General features: G+C 54.6%; 10 protein-coding genes across 10 annotated transcripts; 3 read left to right on the top strand and 7 right to left on the bottom strand.

Annotated features, from left to right (window-relative positions):
- Positions 1-275: 275 nt before the first annotated feature.
- BDY24DRAFT_391096 (uncharacterized protein) lies at positions 276-2,440 on the bottom strand. Its single transcript, XM_076640760.1, has 7 exons — positions 2,400-2,440; positions 2,172-2,320; positions 1,781-2,090; positions 1,588-1,697; positions 1,077-1,504; positions 915-963; positions 276-823 (listed from the first exon to the last, which is right to left on the bottom strand). Exons 1-7 carry the CDS (start codon positions 2,404-2,406, stop codon positions 305-307), a joined length of 1,572 nt encoding a protein of 523 aa, XP_076495960.1. The 5' UTR covers positions 2,407-2,440; the 3' UTR covers positions 276-304.
- A 2,073-nt stretch (positions 2,441-4,513) lies between these two features.
- On the top strand, positions 4,514-7,138 carry BDY24DRAFT_78126 (uncharacterized protein). Its single transcript, XM_076645139.1, has 5 exons — positions 4,514-4,846; positions 4,970-4,986; positions 5,146-5,240; positions 5,896-5,953; positions 6,026-7,138. The coding sequence occupies exons 1-5, from the start codon at positions 4,626-4,628 to the stop codon at positions 6,964-6,966; spliced, it is 1,332 nt and encodes a 443-aa protein (XP_076495959.1). The 5' UTR covers positions 4,514-4,625; the 3' UTR covers positions 6,967-7,138.
- A 683-nt stretch (positions 7,139-7,821) lies between these two features.
- BDY24DRAFT_391081 (uncharacterized protein) lies at positions 7,822-9,870 on the bottom strand. The gene is made up of 3 exons (XM_076640759.1): positions 9,677-9,870; positions 9,418-9,552; positions 7,822-9,268 (listed from the first exon to the last, which is right to left on the bottom strand). Exons 1-3 carry the CDS (start codon positions 9,770-9,772, stop codon positions 7,907-7,909), a joined length of 1,593 nt encoding a protein of 530 aa, XP_076495958.1. The 5' UTR covers positions 9,773-9,870; the 3' UTR covers positions 7,822-7,906.
- Positions 9,871-10,390: 520 nt separating this feature from the next.
- On the top strand, positions 10,391-10,789 carry BDY24DRAFT_415749 (uncharacterized protein; the record flags this gene model as incomplete). The annotated part of the gene is made up of 1 exon (XM_076643495.1): positions 10,391-10,789. The coding sequence occupies one exon, from the start codon at positions 10,391-10,393 to the stop codon at positions 10,787-10,789; it is 399 nt and encodes a 132-aa protein (XP_076495957.1).
- Positions 10,790-10,876: 87 nt separating this feature from the next.
- Positions 10,877-12,242, bottom strand: BDY24DRAFT_78105 (uncharacterized protein). The gene is made up of 6 exons (XM_076645138.1): positions 12,075-12,242; positions 11,934-11,994; positions 11,793-11,864; positions 11,650-11,716; positions 11,490-11,561; positions 10,877-11,395 (listed from the first exon to the last, which is right to left on the bottom strand). Exons 1-6 carry the CDS (start codon positions 12,121-12,123, stop codon positions 10,967-10,969), a joined length of 750 nt encoding a protein of 249 aa, XP_076495956.1. The 5' UTR covers positions 12,124-12,242; the 3' UTR covers positions 10,877-10,966.
- On the bottom strand, positions 12,243-13,160 carry BDY24DRAFT_78100 (uncharacterized protein). The gene has a single exon (XM_076645137.1). It carries the CDS (start codon positions 13,115-13,117, stop codon positions 12,362-12,364), a length of 756 nt encoding a protein of 251 aa, XP_076495955.1. The 5' UTR covers positions 13,118-13,160; the 3' UTR covers positions 12,243-12,361.
- A 121-nt stretch (positions 13,161-13,281) lies between these two features.
- On the bottom strand, positions 13,282-15,138 carry BDY24DRAFT_391071 (uncharacterized protein). The gene is made up of 3 exons (XM_076640758.1): positions 14,467-15,138; positions 13,710-14,402; positions 13,282-13,629 (listed from the first exon to the last, which is right to left on the bottom strand). The coding sequence occupies exons 1-3, from the start codon at positions 15,097-15,099 to the stop codon at positions 13,342-13,344; spliced, it is 1,614 nt and encodes a 537-aa protein (XP_076495954.1). The 5' UTR covers positions 15,100-15,138; the 3' UTR covers positions 13,282-13,341.
- Positions 15,139-16,254: 1,116 nt separating this feature from the next.
- On the bottom strand, positions 16,255-18,264 carry BDY24DRAFT_391070 (uncharacterized protein). The gene is made up of 8 exons (XM_076640757.1): positions 18,009-18,264; positions 17,799-17,936; positions 17,587-17,703; positions 17,262-17,399; positions 17,010-17,175; positions 16,650-16,933; positions 16,467-16,548; positions 16,255-16,378 (listed from the first exon to the last, which is right to left on the bottom strand). Exons 1-7 carry the CDS (start codon positions 18,120-18,122, stop codon positions 16,540-16,542), a joined length of 966 nt encoding a protein of 321 aa, XP_076495953.1. The 5' UTR covers positions 18,123-18,264; the 3' UTR covers positions 16,255-16,378; positions 16,467-16,539.
- On the bottom strand, positions 18,264-20,092 carry BDY24DRAFT_391068 (Saf4/Yju2 family protein). Its single transcript, XM_076640756.1, has 7 exons — positions 19,997-20,092; positions 19,861-19,924; positions 19,727-19,789; positions 19,563-19,622; positions 19,355-19,465; positions 19,054-19,232; positions 18,264-18,913 (listed from the first exon to the last, which is right to left on the bottom strand). Exons 1-7 carry the CDS (start codon positions 20,026-20,028, stop codon positions 18,367-18,369), a joined length of 1,056 nt encoding a protein of 351 aa, XP_076495952.1. The 5' UTR covers positions 20,029-20,092; the 3' UTR covers positions 18,264-18,366.
- Positions 20,093-20,856: 764 nt separating this feature from the next.
- On the top strand, positions 20,857-21,238 carry BDY24DRAFT_415744 (uncharacterized protein; the record flags this gene model as incomplete). The annotated part of the gene is made up of 3 exons (XM_076643494.1): positions 20,857-20,871; positions 20,988-21,127; positions 21,190-21,238. 3 exons carry the CDS (start codon positions 20,857-20,859, stop codon positions 21,236-21,238), a joined length of 204 nt encoding a protein of 67 aa, XP_076495951.1.
- Between the last annotated feature and the right edge of the window lie 64 nt (positions 21,239-21,302).

Genomic DNA, 21,302 nt, shown 5'->3' with positions numbered 1-21,302 from the left:
CAAAACCTCTCCCGCAGATAGTTCATGTGCAGGCTCGCGTCGCGTCTCGCTCCTTTCCTTCCTCCTAGGCCCAGATACTCCCTCTCTATCTCGCTCTTGCCGTTTTCCTTTTTAATTATCACTCTCACTCTATATCAATTGCCTGACAATCGAAGGCGCCTGCTTTTAATCCTTCTCTCCTCAAAGAAAGTTGGCCTCGAGCGCAGACGTTCGAGTTTGACGCGTCGTCGCCTTCCTCTTCCCGTCTTCTCAATCCTCTTCGGCACTCTCTCTGATTGACGACTGAACAGCATAACGCATCGCTCTAATCCAAACCGAAGCCCTTCCCGCCCTCCTTCCCATCCTCTTCACCACTCGCCGCCTTCCTTCCACCACCAGCGACCCTCCACGGTCTCCTCCTCACCACGATCCCACTCCCCTCCGGCGGTTCCTCGAAGCTCTCAAACCTCTCTCTCCTCATCTTCTGCTCCAGAATCTTCTCCTTACTAGCCCAAACCTTCCTCTTCTCCCTGTCCAACAACCTCCTCGCCGCTCCCGTCAGCTCCTCTCCTCCTTTGAGATCCCTCTCGCTCGCTTCGAACCGTTGGAGGTACCCTTCTCGACCGGGTACGTTCTTCCCTGCTTGGGAGCGGGGTCGGAGGGCCATGGGTGAAGGCTGGGAGGGGTTGAAGAAGGAGGAGGAGGAGCGGGGTTTGGACTCGGACCATGAGCTTGAGGCGATGGCAGAGGGAGAGGGACGGTAGCCTGAGTCTTGGGCGGCTTGGACGGTGTAGTGACCGGTTTCGGCAAAGAGAGCTTCGAGGTTGGCTGGAGAGAGAGGGGCCTGTGGAGAGGTGGGGAAAGAAGAAGAAGAGTCAAGTTGAGTCGAGTCGAGTCGCGTGTCGAAGAAGTAAGAGCGAGAGAAAAACACGAACGTATTTAAGTCCGTCGACGGGGTGAGAGAGAGGCAGTTCACGAATTTGACTGATGGTTGACGAAGCAAAACAGTAGCAGGAGGAAGCGAACCGTCAGCTCATCGAAGAAGTCGCACGAACGAACGACGCGTCGTTCGCCCTTTCTTGACCCGCAAAACTCACTGATCCACCTCGATCCTAACCTCAGCGACCATCTTCACCTCCTTCATCTCCTCCTTCACCACCTTCCCATCTCTCCCGATACTCCCAACCTTTGGCTTCCCACCCGACCTGACCCTCCGCGCCTCGTCCATCGCCAACTTCTTCTCAACCGCTCCAGCGTAAGGACCGTCCTTGCTCGACATCATGATCCAGTCGGCAGGCATCTCGATGTCCAGCTTCCTGACTTCGGGAGTTTCCTCTGCCTTCTTCCAGGTGGGATCAAAGGGTTCGTCGCTGCCGTTCTCGGACGAGAAAGGACGTGGTTTGGCTGCTTCCTCTCGAGCAGCGAGTTGGGCGAGCTTCTTGGGATGAGTCTTCTTCGGAGCTGCTGGTCGGATGGCGGTGATGATTCCGTAGGATCCAAAAGGAGTTAGAACTCGGTCGCCGACCTACAAAGAATCGACGAGGAAGGGAGTCAGTCGAGGAGGACGAGAGTCGACCAGAGAGTGTGAGAGGAGGGAGAGAAACGAACGGTTGGGATCCAGGAAAGTCCTTGAGATCGATTCCTCTCGACACCGAACATTTCTGATGGAGCTGGAATGAGATGGGGGATGGGATCCGAGTACCATTTCGCCATGGTTGCTGGAAGAACGAGGAGAAACAGAGGCAGGGGGGGCAAGGTGAGCTTCGTTCGCTCCTCCCTCCCGTCCCAAACCCAGACTCACTGCTGATATCCGCTACCGCTTTCGTCTTCTTCCTGATCTTCTTCTCAACCTCCAGCATCTCTGCTTCCGAAAGGGCCTTGAAGGCTGTCCACTGCAGAAGATGTTGTCGCAATCGAGAAACCCTCGGTGGGGTTGGAGGGCGAGGAGAGGGAGGAGAGCGAGGAGAGCGAGGGGCGGAGGTGCGGACAGATCCGTCTGGGAGAATTGTGAAGAGAGCAGGAGCTTTGGGTTTGGGTGTAGATGTTAATGTTGATGATGGTGTAGAGGTGGTGGTGGTGGTGGTAGAAGAGGAGGAGGAAGTGAGGGCGGGCTGAGAAGGAAGGAAGGAAGTGAGCTTCGACTTTTTTGACCTCAAATCGACCGTCACCACTGAGGCGAAAGGGAGTCTCACAGTTTCTGAGGATGATTCCGGTTTGATATCCTCGTTCCTTCGAGGCAGGGATGAGTATACCGACCTTCTAGAGACGATGGGGACCGAAGGAAGTGAGCTTCGACTCGAGGAAGCGAAGGAAGACCGTGAGCTCGAAGCGACCCAACGAGCTGTAGGAATTGTCCCAAAAACCGAAAGTTAGCCCTACATTCGGAAAATAACACCCATGGTAGACAAAGCGGTACTGACAAAGCATTGGAGGAAAAGGAAGAAGAAGAGAAGGTGATCGTTGAGGTCAGCTTCGAATTCTGAAGGTCGAGCTCACCAAAAGTCGGTGGCTTCGCGACCGCCTCGTCGAGGTAGAAACTTCTCATGAACACCGGAAGTCGAGAAAACTAGCTCTTTAGAGTGAACTATACCCTGGTCACTCGAAAAATTCGATTCTTTGCGCCCAAGTTCGGTTGACAAGGCCAGAGCTCGACGACCCACATCGATTCGGCCTTCCTCCTCCCTCCCTCTCCTTTAACGACATCGACTTCCCCGACCCTCCCTTCCACATTTCGACCTTCTCTACCCAATGACCCCTCCTTTGCCCTGTAATGAACCCTTTGAACGAGGATTCTCGCTCTAGCCAGACGCTGCGTTGAGCTTCTTCGACGAGGTGAGCTCGAGCCCGTCCCTCGTTGTCTTGCTGAGCACGTTGATTTCTTCATTTGTGATACCATCAGGGCCGTTTGAATCGCTGGAGATCGAGTTGCAGTGCTGGCTCCTCGGATGGAGGTGTTGAGGAGGATACGAGTTTTCCAACTCCCCTTCGACGACAGCTCAGAGGAGGCCTCAAAGGGTGCTGAGTTTGACCTCGAAATAGTGAGTAAAGCCTCGGGTTTTCGTCTTAGAGGGAGAGGGGATTACGGACAGAGACTTTCTGAAGGTTTGCTCAGGGAGAGGCGAAGGGGCGAGCGGGCTGTTGATCTCGAAGGAAGGAGGAGCAGGATCGGAGCCTCGAACCCAGCGCCTCTTCCTCCTTTGTGCTAGAGAGGCTCTATAGATATGTTCAACTGAGCTACCTTTCTCTCGGTTTCACCCGAACTCTTATCACCTCTTCAGATGCCTCGGTCGTCTCCCACCTCAAGCCCAATCCCTCCTCCTTCACCTCGACACGTCCCTCTCGTCTTCCTGCTTTCGCTCTTCTCCCCTGGCCTACATCGATTCCGTCCGCGGAAACCTTCGATCCCACGCCCGAAACCTCATCGACCACCTCTCAGCCGAAGTTCTCTCCTCCATCGCTCAATTCGTCGTCGACGACGCGTGCTCGAAATCGGTCCTCCTCCTCTCCGCCGTCTCTCGTCGTTGGAGGTCCATCTTCAAGGAGGATCGAACCCTTTTGGGGTGCGGTTTTACTAGAGAGAGACGACAACTGGAAGAGAGAACTGGACTTTTTCCTGCGGAAGGGACCCTTGAAGCGTCTCGAGCTCGTCGCGAACTCACTCGACAACGCGTTGGTTCGATCCCTTCGCTCTCTCCCAAGCAACGCGACCCACCTCACCCACCCCCTCCTCAATGAATCCCATCGGACTCGATCTCCAGATCTTCTTCTCCACCCATATCCCTCAGCTCTGCTCCCTCGTCGCTCTCGGAATCTCCGACTACCATCCAGTTTCGCTCGCTCCCGTCGTCGAAGCTCTCATCGTCAGGAGCCCACCCTCCTCCTCCGCATCATCATCGTCGGCGTCTTCTTCGGAACCAAACCCTCAGCCTCATCCGACCATCCTCTGTCCTCTCCTCCGAATGCTCACCCTCCGCAACTCCAACGTCGCGTCCTCTCGGTTCGAGGATCTCGTCACTTCGAGAGGGGATCATCCAGCTGGAGGAGCAGTCAAGATCGAGTCGCTGGACCTCCGAAGTGTGTCGATAGGGTGGGAGCAGGAAGTTCATCGTCTTTGGCGGGTGAGGATGAAGTGCTTGAGGAAGCAGGTCGAGGAGGTTCTTTGTTGGGTTTGTGCAGTACAGATGACGGGGAGATTGTTAGATTTGCTTTCTTAATAGCATTACGTTACCCCTTGAGGATCTGAAGAGGTGGCCGGAGATGGCTGGAGAGAGAGAGAGAGGGGAACAGATCTGCGAGAGACAAGAGCGAAGAGAGTTCGCGACGACGTCGACGAAGGGAACGCCGGAAGGAGCGAAGGGGAAAGTTGAAGGACGCGAGGGAGTTGATTGGAGGAGGATTTTCTCGTTCGATGTACCTCTACCAGCAAGTCTGTCTTCCCTCAACCTTCTCAACAAGAAGAAACTCGAGAAAATATAAATCTGACCCCGATTTCGATTCGTCGTTCCTCCCTCCCTCGCGTCCACTTTCACCCTTCCTCTCTCTCTCTCCTCCAACGCTCGCCAACCCTCTCTCTCCCCTCCTCCCTCCTTCCATCCACCCCTCTCCCTCTCCGTCTCTCTCCCCTCCTCTCTCCCTCTCTCGCTCGTATGCACCCTCCCGCTGCTCCCGGAGCTGGCCCAGCTCTGCATCGACGTCGACTCGGACGTTCGTTGTTCCCTCACGTTCAACAAGCCCAAGCTCTCCCTCTCGCCCCTCCTTCGCCAACAGAGAAGGCTGTCGTCCCTGAAGGAACAGCATGGATGGACATCCAAAAGAGACAGGGAGTAGTTACCGTCGTATCGACCGTCGCGTCCGGTTCAGGGAGTTCGTGAGTACAAGAACAAAGAAGAGGAGGAGGAGGAGGAGAAGAAGGAGAAGGGAAAGAGAGAGAGCTGACCTTCCGTCTGTTTTGGGGCTTCTTTTTCGTTCTTTTTCGTACGCGTATATACAGATCTTCCACTCCAGTTCGTGAGTACCCCCTCTCTTCTTTCTATCCCTCTTCTTTGGATGCTTTTCTCGAAGGCAGGAACGGGAGCCGAACCTTCCCTTGAAACCATTAGAGCTGACTCTCTCTCTCTCTCCTTCTTCTCCCCTTTCCCTGAATCCATCCCTTTCGCGTGCATACAGCCGTTGGACCTATCGTAGGAGGGATCATCGCTGGTATCGCTATCGTACTTCTGGCAGGAGGGTTCTGGTGGTGGTGGGTCGCAAACAAACCAAAAGTGAGTCTCCACTCCCTCCCTTCGGCACGCTCGTCTTTCCTCGTCGGAGTCGTTTCGTTTTCGGGATTTTGAGCGTTGCTGGGAAGAAGCGGGCTGAGTTGGAGATGGGAGAAGGGAAGAGAAGAAACAACAACATGGGACGAGCAGAGCAAGGGAAGGGGAGACAGACGCCTTGGCGAGGAGAAACCTCGTTTCTTCCCTTTGCTCGATCAGCCCTCGTTTTCAGGGTGGGAGACGTCCTTCCTTCGTCCTTTCTTCTCTCTGAAGGGTTAGAGGAGGTCCTACAGTGATGAAGGAATAGAGCGAGGTTTCCGATGTTGCGTCTCAAATCGAGCGGAGTTGGGAGAGGGGAGGGACACAAACGAATCGTCGGTCGGAGTTTTTCTGGGGTGCTTGCTGTCTGCTCACCTTCCTGCAGCCGAGGAAGAGGAAGGAGAGGCCTGGGAGCTGTCTGGGTGGATAGGGAACGGGCAGACGGAGATGCTCGAACTTCAAGATCAGGCAGGGAGGTGTTCTTAGGCTCGAGGAGGGAAGGAGAGAATCGCGGCGTGCCTTCCTTGTTTTCGACGATCCCTCTTCAACGCGTCTCTCATCTCCTTGCGATCCTCATCAACAAACCTGACGCGTCTGCTTCTTCTTCTTCTCTGTCCTACAGCCTGTCGCTCCTCGACAAACTCGAGTGGTCCCGGATGTCGCACCAGGAATGGTCCCTCGTTCGTCCCCTCGTCCTTCCTTCTCTTCCTTTCACCTCGTTGACCTCCCCCGTCTTCGTCCTTTTCCTCCAGTCCCCACCTCCTTCGCTCGATCTCGTCCCTCAGCAACCAGCCTGACCTCCCCAGCTTCCTCCACCTCCCATCAGCCTCAGATGAACGAACGAGGTTGGACTCCTCCCATCGTCGCCGGCGCCGGTTCCTCCTCCCTCCCTCGACAAAACAGCTACCCTTCCGCCCCTCCCCCAGCAAAAGTCAAAGGAGCTCGTTCCACCTCTGGATCCTCCGATACTCCTCTCCTTAGCAGCTCCAGCTCTTCGTCGTCCTCCAAATCCAAGCGAGGAGGACCTCAACCTCAGCTCAACGTCTCCACCTCCCCAAACAAGAAGACCTACAACCCTTCCAAACCCTCCCCTCTCTCAGCAGGAGCAGCCTCAACAGCTCCTAAATGGGGTCAGATGCCTTTCGTCACCTCTCCAGCTCGATCGAACGAAGGCCACTCCTCCTCGCAAGGCCACGGAGGATCGAGGGAAATGGACGTTCTTTCGACCTCTCCCAACTCCATCACTCCCCTCAATAACAAACACCTCGAGGTCACTCGATCCCCTTCCACCGGAATGCTCTCGTCGTCCTCGCACGGAAGCACCCCTGGTGGGGATCGAATGAGCATGGTCTCGGAGGGATCGAGGTACTCGCAGGGAGGGAACGGAGGGAGGAGCATCGAGGGACACCAAGGAGTCGAGCTTGGAAGGCAGGTCAGCGGGGAGTGGGGAGTTGCGTACGATGTGGAGGAGGATAGACCTCCTAGGGATGGGGTGAACTATGGTTACGGAGGAGCGGGAGGGAATGGAGGAGCGAGCGGAGGAGGGGAGAACGACGAGGCGTACGGGTACGTGGTGGGTGGAGGGAGGGAGGAGGTGATGAGGAACGAGCAGGCTGGAGCAGGAGGGAGGGAGAGTGGGAGCTATTTGGACGACGAGTTGGACAGTTACTACAGGCCTAGGAGTGGGATCTAGACGTCTCGCTCCGGCTCGCTCGTCTCTCGCTTTCGGACTCTTCGTTTCTTTCACTCGGACTCTTCCTTTCTCTCGTCGTTCCCTTTCTTGGACTTCTTTACCCATCTCCATCTCCTTTCTTTATACCTAGACATCTTCTCTCGTCTCCAATTTCCGTCCCTCGCCTTCTCTCGCACGCTCTGCGTCTTTCTTTCTTCTTCGGCTCGGACTCTCCCTCCCTTCCCCTTGCTTCATCTCCCACTCACTCTTCAGTGCTCCCTCTTTTTTTCCTTTCATCTTCCTTTCCGTAGATCACCTTCCTTTCTTAACCCCGCTCGTTTGACGCCTATCTTTATTCACGCACTTTCTCTCTCTCTCTCTTTCCCTTCTTTCAGGTCGCTCGACGCGTTCGATCGTTCCGTCTTGGTTTTCTGGTTTCCTTTGTTGGGTGCTTTAGTTGTTTAGGGTTGGGAATCTGTTTGTGTTTCGTTTGGGCTTGGTTTCGTAGGTTTCGGTCGTTTTGATTGAGCAGGGTTCGGGTTGGGAGCGGATGGGAGAAGAAGGGATCGAATGCTTTTCGAAATCGCTGATGAACGGTGTCGCAGTGGAAGAAACTGAGGGAGAGGACAGAACGATAGAGGAAGAAGGAAGAGAACGCGGTTGAGTGGGGAGATGGGGTAGGGATGGGACAAAAGTGGAGGAGAGACGCTTCGACGCGTCGAAGTCGTCTTTGCTGTGTGTAGACGAGGTCCGAGCTCGGAAAAGATGAGACGAGATAGTCGCAAATGTCGCATTTTTCTCTAGCGCCTTTTCTCATTCTAAAGGTATCACGAGCTGGAAGAAAAAGGAACGAGCGTCGTTCGAGCGAGGAGCTTCGGCCGGGTGAGTCCAGAACATGTACATCGAAGGTACGGAAAGGTGGAGAAACTAGCTATCGTACTACCACAGATAAAGCCCAGGGCTAACCCAACCAGCCTCCTTCACCGATCGTTCCGTTCTTCTCAACGTTCTCCTTCAACCACGTTTCCATCTCCTCACTCAACTCCTCTATCGGGACGGTAAAGCTCTTCAACTCGCACTTCCCTTCTCCCTTCCTCGATAAAATCATCGCCTTCATCTCGTCCACCCAGGGTGTTCCGCTGTAGGTGAGGTCCAAGGAGGTGAGGTTCGGGAAGAGGACGGTTGAACCTCCTTCTTCCTCTCTGATGGTGAGAAGGGATATTATCTCCTCCGTGAGATCGTGAAACCATCTGAGGGATAGAGAGATGAGGTTTGAGGGGAGGTGTCGAAGGTTTTCGATGAGGCGGGAGGTGTCGATTTCGGAGGACCCATTTTCGATGAAGAGATGCTGGAGGTTGGGATAGTTGAGTGGCGGGTGAGAGGATAGGAAGAGGGGTTGGATGAAGTTGTCGGCATCGATGATGGTGAGGGTGGTGAGGAGGGGTGTAACGAGGAAGAAGAGTTCTGGAGGGAGGTCTGATCCGACGTCGTGGACCTCGAGGGAGAGGAGCGATGGGAGCTCGAGACGATCCGTTCCGTCGATGCTTGGGAGGATGAGATGCATGTTGCGGGTCGTCGACAGCGAAAGGGAGCGGAGGTTGGGAAGAAGGCTGAAGAGGGGGAAGAGGGATGAAGAGTGCTGGACGGGGACGGAGCGGAGGGAGAGGGAGGTGAGGTGAGGGAGAACGGTGGTGGGGAGTTGGAGTTGTGGGAGATATGAACCGAGTTGTGAGTACATCTCGAGAGCGATCGAGAGCGTTTGGAGTTTGGAGGGGCGGGTTGGGTGGGTGATGAGGGACCAGAGGGTATCCCAATCCAAAGGATGTCGTGTCGTCGCGTCGAACTCCTCAAGACTGGACGTCTTCCCTTCCAACGCTCCGTACAAACTTCTGAGGCCATGGTCCTCACTATTCCAGCTGGGCGAAATTCGAAGGCATCGAAGGGGACCCTTTGCAGCGAACTGCTCCAGCTTGAGTAGCTGTCGAGGCGACCCCCCGACGACGGAGAGGAATCCCCAAAGACTTCGATCCTGAAGGAAGATCGACCTCCATCTCCTCGAGACCGCTACGAGCTTGAAAGCTGGGTCCGACGTCTCCATCTGGTAGCTGTTTCCTGGAAAAACGACGTATCGACCTATGGACGTGAGGAGCTCGGCTGGGAGGTAGTCGATGAGGGGACGTGTCGAGAGGAGGGAGGCGATTCGAGCTTGGGATTGGAGGAGAAGATCTTCGAGAGAGGTGGTGGTTTGGGTTGGAGGTGTGATGATGGCGGTCTGGATGTATTCTGGGAGGTTGGAGAGGGTTTGGAAGAGACGAGAAGCGTCCTGGAGAGGGGAGGAGAGGAAAGGAGGAGGAGAGGAGGACGTCAGCGAAGAGGTCGAGGGCTGGTTTCGTTTTCACTTCTCTTCCGAGCCAACCCCATAGAATCCGAGCTCAAGCAGAGAGGTGAATCTAGACAGCGTCTTCTACTCACGTCTTCGGAGTTCGTTACGCTCCTCCTGGCTTCTGAGGATCTATGGTTGACGGCTCCTTCGAGGACTCGAAGCCGGTCGAGGACGTCTGCTCGAGAGGGGAAGACGGCGAGATCAGGACCACCGATGTTGACTGCCTGCCAGCGAGGAGAGGAGAGAGGGAAAGACAGGTAAGTCTAAGTCGAGCAGGAAAGCAGCGAGAGCCATCAAAACGAAGGAAGTGAGGGGAGAGGGACGAAGAGAAAGGAAGTAAGGACGAACCTCGTCGAAGGAGGAGAAGGCCTCGTTGAAAGAACGAGCTCGTAAAGCATCGATTCCTCTCTGGAAGTGAGCGAGCCATGGAGGTGGAGGTATCATCGCAGTCTGGTATAAAGAGAAGTTGGGAAAAGAGGAGGAGAAGGGAAAGAGGTTGATGTGGTTTGAAGGGACTTGTTGATCTTGAGCTCGACTCTTCCCTCCCTCTCTCCTTTCAGCCTTCTTTCATTTTTACCCAGCAACGACAACTCCCCTTTTGAAAGCCGACTCTTCAAATGGACTCTTCTATACTCCCACTCGACTCTGCCTCTCCTTTCTGACTCCAAATCGAAACTCCAACAAGAAATTCTTCGCTTCTGATTCTTACCCTCGCTCCCTACGTCCCAACGTCCCTCGACGAAGGAAGGCCGAACCCCTTCCCTTTCCCGATCGGCGAACCGGTTGAGGCCTCAAATCTTAAAGAGCTCATCTGCAACTTCGGCTGGAGCACCGATCGATTCCAAGAAACCCCTCCCTCCTACGCTCCAGGATTCATCCTCCCCAAACTCGAAACCCTCATCCTCTCCTCGAAAGCCTACGGCCCCTTCCTCTTCCCCCCCTCCCTCACCCTCACCTCCAACCAACCCAATCTCAACACTACCAACCTCAGGAAGCTAGATCTTTCCGATCCTACCCAGTTCGACGTCGTCACCTTCACGGTTCACCATCCATCTCCAACACATGCCCTCCCTCGAGCAGCTCTCCCTCAACATCTACAGGACCTCCTCTCTCGATGGACTCGTCGATGCCCTCGCCGCTGGCGCTCTGAAGGAGGAAGGGAAGGCCTGCTTGTGTCCCGAGTTGAAGGCTTTGCAGTTCCTCGAGTCGGCCGTGGGAGGGAGGAGTCTACGAGGGTTGGTCGCGTCGAGAGCGGCGCAAATAACTTCGTCGTTGGAGTCGGAGGAGGTGGTGCAGCCGAAGGGGAAGAAGCTGGTGAGCTTGGATATTAGGGGCGCGTCGGGAGCGTTCTTGTGGGAGGATGAGAGCTGGCTGAGGTCTAGGGTTGGGCATTTTACGGGGAGGGACGATGAGGTTTCGTCGTCGGGTTATCCGTACAGGAGGGTGAGAGGAGACGTTTGATCCGGTAGAGGAGATGGTTATGTTAGGTACATACCTTGTTTTCCATCATTCTCATGAAGGTTAGGCGGACGGAGCAAACGTCTTGAAAGGGAAAAGAAAGAAGACGCGTCGACTTCTTCTCACAGCTCTCTTTGTCTCCTCTCGAAGTTTAAGCCTGTGGACTGGGCTTTGATCGCATCAGAACAAGCCTCCCAAAATAAGAATAGCTAGATACACCGAAAAACGAAACACCACTCCTGCCCTCGAACGAGCGAAAGTGACAGACGAAACGAGTGACAACGCGACGTGATCCGATGAGGAGGGAGGGACGAGAGCAAATCTACGCGGGAAGAAGATCTTTTGGCTAGTGAAAGTCGAACTCGAGGATCGAGTGATGAGAGATAAGAATGGGTTCTGAGAGATGTTCTGAGGAAAAGGAAGAGCGGGTAAGGGAGAAAGGTCAACTCGTATCATCGGAGAGGAGATACGGAGGAGCGATACTGGAAACTCACTAGGTCTGAACGAGGAAGAGAGTGTGCCTTCGGCGAGGTGGACAAGGCGGGAGCGTGAGGGAAAGAAACGAAGCGAGGTTGTGAAGAGGAGAAGGAAAGCGTCCACCGCGTCGAGCTGCGAGAGACGAAGAGAGAAAAGGAGAGGAAGGTCAGCCAAAGAAACTTGCAACAAAAAGAGAGGACCGGAATAGCGCGAAAAATGTGCTCACAGGATGGTGTGCAAACGGAAGAGAAGAGGAGCGATAATGTCGAAGAGAAGTGTTGAAATGAACAGAGTAGATCTGAAGAAGGGAAGGAGAGAAAAGACGCTCAGTAACAGACGCGAGAACAAGATCCTTGCCTTCCAAAGGGATGATACGGGTCACTCACAGAGAAGGCGAGTGATCCAACACGGTGAAACGAGCGAAGAGGGACGCGTCTCAAAGCAGCGAGTCGCCTGTTCGGACTCAAAGCAAAAGCCATCAGCCGAGATCGAAGACGGAAAAGCTTAAGGAAAGGAACGTATTCCTCACCTGGGTTGAGCCTCTTGTAGAGATCGAAGTTGAGAACCAGGTCGAGAGGACGTGACACCGTCGAGAGGAGGACTGAAGCGTAAAGAGCGAGCCTCGTCAGCTGTCGAAAGAGAGAGCGAAAAGATTTCAAGAAAAGCTCACCTGTATTTATCCATCATTGATCTGGGCACGAATTGTCGAGCTTGAGGGCCGACGTAGATCTCTAGAAGGAAGAGAAGGAAGGGAAGCGAATCAGCGCGGTCGTTCTCCTCTCACAGCCGAAGGAAAGGGAGGACAGCTCACCACTTGCGGAGGGAAGTCTCAAGACCGTAGGCTGCCATCTCCCAGTCATGCCGTTTGATTGAACAGAGCTCTAGTTTCGGTCGTCGAACGAGTTCCTTCTCGATCTGGAGGATCTGTCGAATCGCCGTCGAGGGCATCCGGTCGAAGATATAATTCGGAATGTCCCCGACGAAACCTTTGTACGACTCCTCAGCAGCCATAGATTCCTCTCCCCATTTGAGAACAGCTCTGGATGCCAGCTGGGGTTGACGATGGATGAGAGCGATTCCGAGGTGGTGTCGTCCTCTTCAAGGAGTTCTCCCAGACCAGCCGCGAGGACGACGATGGCTCCTGCTAGGTGGTACTTGTCGGCGATGTCGAAAAATGTGAGGAAATCTTCGATGTGGTAGGTCAACCTGAGTTCGTCGAGGTTGCTGGGGTTGAGATGCTCGCGATGGACGAGACTGAAAACGACCTCGATGTCCTCCGCACTCTCCTCGAGATCCACCACCGGTAATGATCCAAGCTGATGCTCCCCTTCCCACCTGACCTTTTCGAACCCGTCGCCTTGAGGGAGGTCGAACATATCGTCGAAGAAGGAGGAGGCTGCGACGAGGACGAGTCGACGAACGGCGAAGAGCGTCGCTCCTCCCTCCTCCTCCTTCCTTCCCTCTCGACAGCGAAGGATGACGTCCGACTTTGGATGGTTGAAGGCTTCGTTGAAGATATATGGCTTTGGTTGAAGTTTGGCTCGTTTGGGAGAAGGAGGAGAGGACATGGCGAGGGAGGAGGAAGGAGGAAGGAGGAAGGAGGAAGGAGGAAGGAGGAAGGAGGAAGGAGGAAGGGAGGGAAGGAGGTCCGAAGGCGAAAGGGAAAGAGCTGGTGGCAGAGAGAGAGTGACTTCGAGGAGTCGGGCGACCTTGACGAAATGGAGCTCGGTTTGAAGGTGGTCCTGAAGTGGGAAGAGAGTTGCAGGGAAGAAGAAGGAGGGAGGAGGTCGACGTTAGGGTGAGCTCAACAAAAACGCTCGACCCTCCTTTCCCCCTTTTTTTTTGGCTCCGCATCTTGCTCCCACCAATCTGAAAACTTTCAGCGAGAAGGGTTGGTAGCCAAAGAATTAAGCAGGGTCAGATATCTCCGTGATTTTTTCTTGAAGCGTCGAGCTAGATCAACGGGTGAGACCTCTCAACAACGATTCGACCTTTCAAAACGCCAGCAGGGAAGATGGAAATGGCATGAGGGGTCGTAAAAAGTAGAAAAACAGACTCGAAGAGCTATCCCTGCATCCTCAGCCAACCAATCTCATCCACCCTCCTTCAGTCGTCGCGACCCAGAGCTGATCCCTCAACAACGCGTCCGTCGCTTCTCCATCTCTGGTGATCCATCGAACGGAGGTGAGGCGAGGAAGGTGTCGAGAGAAGAGGAGAAGAGTAGGGAGGAAGTCGAATGTGTCTTCTCGATGGGATGGATGAGTCGGATCGAAGAGGGAGGATCGGTCTCGAGTTCGTCGATTGTCGGAGACGACGAGTTTGGCGAGGGTCGAGGCGAGAGGAGCGAGAGTTGAGGCAAGGATGGGCTGAGAGTGAAAGAGAAGGAAGGAGAAAGAGATCAGCCGAGAGCAAGCTGAGAAAGAGAGAGGTGCAGGAGAGGACTCACAAGCTCGCTCGACCAAAGCAAGCCGTCTCCCTCGAACGCGTCGACTTCCATCTTCGCCTCCACCTCCTCGTCGTCGTTTCCCTCCTCCTTCTTCTCCTTCGCGAGGACTCGGAGATCAATCTCCAGCGACTTCAATCCCAAACCAGCGACAGACGAAACCATTCCTTCGAGTAGATCCACTCCGATCTCTCCAAACGTAACGCTCAACTCCTCCAAGCTCTTCAAACCCGCGACGGCTTCGAACAGGACGGACGCGTCCTTCCTTCCGAGAGGAACCCACTCGTACTCGGGAGGGGAGACCAAAGAGGGAGGACGAGCGAGGACGAGTCTCTTGAGGGACTGCATCCCTTCGACGGCTTCCTTGTCGAGGAGAAGAGGGAGAAGGGTCGTTTCGGTGAGAGGATCGTCCTTGGAGAACATGACGACCGGCATGAGCATGGAGGAGATGTACGACATCACTCCCCCCGGCATCAAGTAGGGCTCGTAGTTATGAGCTCGAAGGGCTTCGACTCCGGTGTGGACGAGGAGGGACTCGAGCTTGGGGAGGTGAGGGAGGAGGTCGTGGAACCAGGACTTGAGCTTGTCGTAAGGCTTGGACCAGTACTCGACCCCGCTGACGTTGGCTTGGATGACGAGGGAGGTGAGAGCTGGGAAGGAAGGGAAGTCCAAGGGATCGTCGAAAGGAATGAGGACCTGAGAAGAGGAGAGGAAGATGGGTGAGGAGCGGGAGAGAGGAGGAAGGAAAGAGAGAGCTCACCTTGTTGAGATGCAATGCCTTTGAGTGAACCTCGAGCTCTTGGATAGTCTCCCAGTTCATGAAGACCATCTCGCCTACTTGGACGCTAGGACTTTTCCCCTTGTAGACGTCATGGGAACCGTCGTCTCCGTCGAATCGCATCCTCTTGAGTCCGGAGAGGAGGAAGAAGGAGGGAGGAGGTCCTTTCTCGACCATGAATCCATCCGTGATCTCGATGACCTTGGGGTTGACGTTGGCCAGACCGTCGAGAAGTCTCCAAAAGTTTCCAGGAGGGACCTTCCCGATGCAGACGACGGTGTGGAGGGAGGTGAGATGGGAGAGGAGAGGGAGGAGGGAAGTCCAAAGGTTCCATTCCGGTTGAGCCTCCTCGTTCTCTTGCTTGATGGACTCGAATCGAACGGTTTTGACGAGGGAAGCGAGGTGGGGAGAGGATGCTAGTCCTGAGACTCGTTCGAAAGCGAGGGCTTCTCCTGCTTTGAAGGTGAGGGTATGGAAGAGGAGAGGTCGAAGGAGGGAGGAGAGCTGGTGGGAGACGAGGGAGAGATGGAAGAGATCCTGCTTCTCGAGTCGAGCTTGGAGGATTGGAAGGAGCGAGACGAATAGGACGTCGCTGGGGAGAGTAGAGAAGGACATGCTGGGTGAGAGATCAAAGAAGGAGAAAGGAAGGTCGACGTTTGAAGGAGAAAAGGATGAGCTCGACGAAATCGAGAAGACGACCCCCAACTCCATCTTTCACCCAGCAGCCGTTTACCCAAGACTTCCGTTCAACACTCGGAACTTCTCAACGTACTCTCCGTTGAATCCTATCATCGAAAATCGGTCGCTCACTCTCAGATCTCATAGAGAGGCCCATTTATCGACTCGCTCGAGCTCAAGGATCCGTCGTCGCCTCCCGAGGCACCTCTATCCAGTCAGTCCCAACCTCTCTCAGCTCTTCTCCCTGGCCAGATCACTAAACATACTTCTCGTCTTCCAGTTCTTTCAAACCACTCGACCATCTCTGCTGCCTCGAAGGAAGTGACACGTACTCCACCCTCTCCTATTCGACCTCAAGTCGACCTCGCCATCCCAAACCTCTTTCTCAACAACTCCTCGCCCGTTCTATAATCCATAAGACTCCGTGAGTCATCATCCCACCTCCCTCTTCATTTTTCTCTCCTCTTCTCGTCCCACACACCCGAAATCGAAGCTGATCGACTCCCGTCCTCCTCTCCCGCCCCTCGTCGTGCTCCCTCTCCTTCCAGGTTCCCACTACCCTCTCCTTTCTTCGAATTAGGAGCTTCAACCGACCACTAGCTTCTTCCCGTCGTACGTGAATATCTCCTTCAAAATTGCCTCTCAACGTTCTTCCCGAGCTGACTCTCTCCCTTCTTTCACTCGTTCTTGTTCCTTCAGCCAGACGCCGTTCGCTCAGGCCCTCTCGGAATCATCTCTCATCGCTTCGAGCTCGATCTCCACAGCTCGTGGTTTTTATCGGACAGGAACACGGGAGGAAGGGAGGGAGGAGAGGGCAGAGGGGAAGAGAGAGAGAGAGGGAGGTGGAGGAAAGGACGGGAGGGGACGGGAGGGTTGAGATCAGTTTGCTGGGAAGTCAAGACGATGGAGATGGGATTGAGTTTTTTGCGTTCTTTTCCTTGGCTCGGAAGGAAAGGCGTGCGGGTGACCGGTAGGGGGAGAAGGAGCAGATCCCGTCGTCTCGTCGCAGCTCGAGACTCGTCGCGTCTTTTCTCTGAACATTCCATCGAAAATGAGGCTCAAAACCATTAGGAATCAGGATGAGAGCACTGCCGAGTATCATAGAAATGCAAAAGAGACGAAAGCTTGTGCGTGGGTGCGCAAGAATCAGAACGTCGACGACGACGCGTCGAGTGAAAGCGAGAAGAAAGAACGAAAAACGTAAATGAAGCATGCTCTGTTTCCACCCACCGCAGAAATACAACAGCTATCAGTACAATTTCGAACGGTCGAGCGAACGAGAAAAAGGAGGAGGAAGAGCTCACATAAGAACCGACGCGACGAACGCGTCTCCTTTTCCTCCTCCCTCTCCCCTCCCTCGTTTCAGCCCAATTCACTTTACTTCCTCTACTCCGAACCCAAAAATACGAATAGCGTCAGCTCCTCTTCTTCTCCTCAACACTACAGCACTCACGCGTGGACCAAACGGGAACGGAAACGAAACTTACCTCTCCCATCCCTCCTCCCGCTCCACCCTCCATCCCCAACCCCAACCCTCTCAATGGAGTCCCTTGACTACTCTCGAACGTTCCTCCTCCCATACCCATCGGGGTTTGATTTCGGTGGAGAGGCAAGCCGTGAATGGGTTGCTGATGGTGCGGGAGGGAGGCGAACGATGCAGTGGTTGGGTGGGGATGAGAATGGGTTTGGGTTCGACGAGGATCGGGAGAGGAGGGTCTTGGTCGCTTAGGTTTGGTAGATCGAGATTTGGTTTTGGTTTCGACGGTAGGAGCTGAGAACGAGACGAGACGAGGTCAGGACTCTCGAAAGAGCGAAGAGAGGAAGTGGCAGGGAAGAACGGGACGTACAGTGATCCCCATCCCCAGGAGTGCCAACGCTAGGGGACGACGTCGTAGTCGTTGTGGGAGGAGAGTCCTCGAGCCCTAAAGGAGGGTCCGGCGAGGAAGAGGAGAAGTTGAACGGCATGGGTTCTGAGAGGAGGGACGGGAGGGTCGACGGGTCGATGGAGGAGACCTGCGATGAACGAGGGGGTTCAGTTCGAGTGAAAAAAAAAAGATAGAGTTGGGAAGAGAGGGAGAGACAGAGGGAGGAAGACGAACCAAACGAGGCGAAGGAGGAGCTTGACCGAGTTGAAGCTGAGCTTGGAAGTCGTCGTTCTCGTGCTCTTTGAGGAGAGACTGAACGAACTGATACGTAGTGTCTTCTTCCTCCTCTTCATCATCGTGCTGCTCTTGATCCTTCAGCCCAAACCGAACCCAAATCGAACGCAAAGTCAGCTCTTCTCGTCCGTTTCCTTCGTTCGTTCATGCCTTCCCTCTTCCCTCCCGTCTCCCTCCCATCCCCTCTCCACCCACCTACTCTGGTCCCACCTCTCTCCGTCCAATCCTCCGCACCTCCCGTCCCACCAGTAAACACAAAACTCACCTCGTCCTCTTCTTCCTCCTCCTCACAAGTCACAAATCCACCCTCCTCCTCCCCGTCTCCGTCCTCTCCCTCGTCGTCTTGTTCAAGCTCCTCCGGAACTGGGATCAACGCCGAGTTCTACGAAGTCGGAATCGAGATGAGATAACGATTAGATTGGATTCGGTGAGGGTGGGGAATGAAGAGACGAAAAAAAGAGACAAAGCAAAACGAACCGTCGAGCTCAACCTCCTCTCCAACGTCTTCCCTCTCGCTCCACCGCTCAACGCTCCTTTAGTCGTCCCTCCTCCCGCTGCTCCAAGCTCAAGCTCAACCGTCGTATGCTTCCCTCGTCGGTCGTTCGGTTCGAGTCCCTGTTCGATAGAACGGAGAGCAAAGGTCAGTACGAGCGAGGGCGAGCCAAACGGGAGCAACGAGAGACGAACGAGGATCTGAGTAGCCGTGAGAGAGACAGCACAGATGGGTAGAGCGACCGTTAAAGTCGTCCAGCTGAGTAGGAGGTTGGTCGGGGAAAGGAAGAAGAGGAGGGAAGGCGGCATTCTTGAGAGGTGGGTGGGCGGTGGGAGGGAAGGTGCGAAAGGAAGAGGAGAAAGGGGTGAGTTTGGCGCGTGCCTGATCTTGCGTGCGAGTTAGATTCCGTTCCTACGTTTTTTTGTTGAAGAGAAAAAAGATGTAAGGAGTTCGTGAAAAAAGGATCATTACTGATTCTGGGATTACACTGTACGAAAAAACAAAAAGACCAAACACCCAGAACGCGTCCTCACCCTCCCCCTCGTCCCTCCGCTACTTCTTCTTCCTCACCAACCCTCCCAGTCCCGGCACACCCCCAACCTTCCTCTTCTTCGCCGCCGCTCCACCAAACCCAAACCCACCTCCCGTCGTCGTGCTCGCCGGAGGACCCATCCCTTTCTTCCCCAGCAGACTCTCCAACGAAGGACTCTCGTCGTCGCCTCCCAGCTTCCGCTTCACCACCGTCACCTCCTCCTTCTTCTCCTCCTCCTCCTCGTCCAACACCTTAGGAGGTCGTTCCCCGTCGTCGTCCGAGTTGGCGTCGTCGTCGTCGTTGTCCGAATCCGATCCGTACGCGTCCAACCCTCCCGTCGCCTTCTCCTTCCCTTTGCCCTTCACGTCCACGACTGACGAAGGCTTGGGTGCTGCTGCTGATCCCGAAGCAATCCGACTGAAGTGCTGACGGACAAGGAGTTCGTCCTCTTCTTCCTCGGCGAGACGAAGTTGTTGTTCTGGAGTGAGAGCGACAGGTTTGGAAGAGGAGGAAGAAGAGGAGGGACCGGCAGTTCCTGAGAGGCGTTCGTTTCGGGCGTTTCGTTGACTGGTTGAAGAACGAGACGAAGGGGACGGAGTCAGTAACGATAGGACGAGAATGGGGGAGGAAGAGAGGAGAGAGGGGGAAGGGAGAGGAAAGGGACGCGAGAAAGGAGAGGGAGGTAAATAAGGGTGACTCGAACTCACCGAATATCCTGCAGAGCATCCATGATATCCATCTCCCGCTTGGACTCCTCCTGAGCGTTCTCTACGATCTGCATGGCGTCCTCGGCTTCCCTCTTCTTCTCCATCTCCTCCTCGTCGTCGTCTCCCGCGTCGGGCATGTAGGCCTTCTCAGCTTGGGCGGCTTCGTCGTCTCGCCAGGACTGCAGAGGAAGAGGGAAGGGAAAGAAGCAGGGCCAAAGAGAGAGAAGAAGAGAGTTAGGTGTCAGTAGGAAGGCTTTGAGAAGAGAAGAGGTGGGAGAGAGGAGAGAGGGAGTCGACGAACCTCGAAGTTCCTTGAAGCTCCGTGTTCAGCGAGGTAGTCTGCGTTCTTTGGATCGGTTCGGAAGGTGATCTCGGTTGAGCAGAGGGTGCATTTAATGTAGAATCGGAAGATCTATACAATCCAACCAGAGAGAGCGGTCAGTTTCGGAAGTTCGAGAAGGGAGGTCGAGTGGTGGAGCTCAAGAGGAAGGAGAGGAAGGAAGACGAACCCTGATCCCCATGTAATCCTCCCCTTCGACGGTTTCTTTTCGAGCGTTGAACTTCTTTCCCTGCGTATCGAGAGTCAGATGAAGGGAAGGTGGTTAGTTCGGAGGAGGTTGGGAGGAGGATGGACGAGAAGAAGGAAGGGAAGGAAGGAGGAGAGGAAGCTGACCTTGTAAATGTACTCTCCGCACGAGTTACACCTCATCGAGAAGGGAGCCATAAGACGAACAACCTGAAGAGCGAAAGACGAGTCAGCTTCGTGTCTACGAGATATAGTAGAGAGAGAGAGAGAAGGAGACTGACCTGCTGGTTGTTCTTGTCCTTGAGCTTCCTCCTCGGGATGAGCGAAGGGTCGAAGTTCGGAGGGCTGTAGGAATCCACACACGAAACTAGTCAGTCGGAGAGTCCACAGGGTACGAAGAAAAGAGAGTATACTTACAAGTACTTGTTGAGAACTTTTCGCTCAGACATGCTGGAAGGAAAGAGAGGAAGGAAGGGAAGGAGAGAAGGTCGACGTTGGAGGTCGAACTGTTCCCCGAGCTCAGCTCTTCCTTCCTCCCTTTTCAGTCAGCAACCACCACCGTTCTCAAACTCAAGATACGCTGACCATCTATCCCACGATGCCATGGAACTTCTCTGTTCATCCTCCAGCTGATCAAAACTAAAAAATCTTCTCTCACGACGCGGCGAAATCGAGCTCGACGTCGGTGCTAATGGAGCTCGCTGTTCAACGGCATCGTTGCGAGCTCATCCACCAGCTACTGTTGTAGATCTTTGTATCTTAGCTCGACGGCTCGCCTCCAATGTCCCATTCGGTCAAGTTTTCAGCTCTAAACGGGTTCAATCAGCGACGTCCTCCGGCGGAAGGGACAGCGATCCACCTTCCTCCGCCCGGTCTCTTTGCTTCCTTCTTTCCTCCCAGATCTCCAACACCCACCCTCTCTTCTTCACACGACGAGACCCAAGATCATCAGCTAATTCCTAGGCTTCGCTTCAATCTTTTCTGCTTCGCTCGTTCACTCTTTTCCGAGGAGACCAGTTCAAGCACTCTCGACGAGCTCGTTCGCGCGCTACTGCCTCTACCTGCCTAGCAGAACCTCACCAACCTCGTTACTTGAGACAACTCAACTCTCAGCGTGCTCAGACAGAGGATCTTCATCTTGTCGGCGTGAGTCTTTTCTCCCTCTGGTGGTGCCGGAAGAGCGAGAGAATCAAATTGACGCGCTCAGGCTCTCTACCGTCTCCATCTCATCACTTCCTTCCCTCTTCTTCGCTTCCCGTCGTCTCCCAGGTCGACGGATGGTAATATGGAAAGTTCGTAGCTAACGTTGGCCCTCAGAGAGTCTTCATGAGTCGTTTTCCATCTGCCTTTTGTCCCAGTCGACGCGTGACGCTCACTCTCTTCCTCCTTCGTCCCATCTCTTCGCCAGCCCATCCCTCGAGGGATCATACCCTACAACAGCACCAATACTCTCGCTCTCTCGGTCTGGGGGATGGGACCTTCGGCTGAGGATCTCAAGATCGACGACATCAAGTTGACGCACGACGAGGTCACGATTTCGTCGATTGGGTGAGTTGATCCTCTTCCTTGTTTCTCCCTCAAAGCTGAACTGACTTGAGCTTGCTTTGCAGATATGTGGCCCAGACGAACCCTGGGTGGGAGAAGAGGGACTCGCTCTGAGTTCGAGTCCAAGGAGACAAGAGGACGCGTCGAGCGGAAGTGAAGACGAGGAAGGGAGCGCAAG

This window comes from Mrakia frigida (genome assembly GCF_051309035.1).
Source record: "Mrakia frigida strain ATCC 22029 unplaced genomic scaffold BDY24scaffold_18, whole genome shotgun sequence".
Lineage (NCBI taxonomy): Eukaryota > Fungi > Basidiomycota > Tremellomycetes > Cystofilobasidiales > Mrakiaceae > Mrakia > Mrakia frigida.
This window is presented reverse-complemented; position numbering and strand designations above follow the sequence as displayed.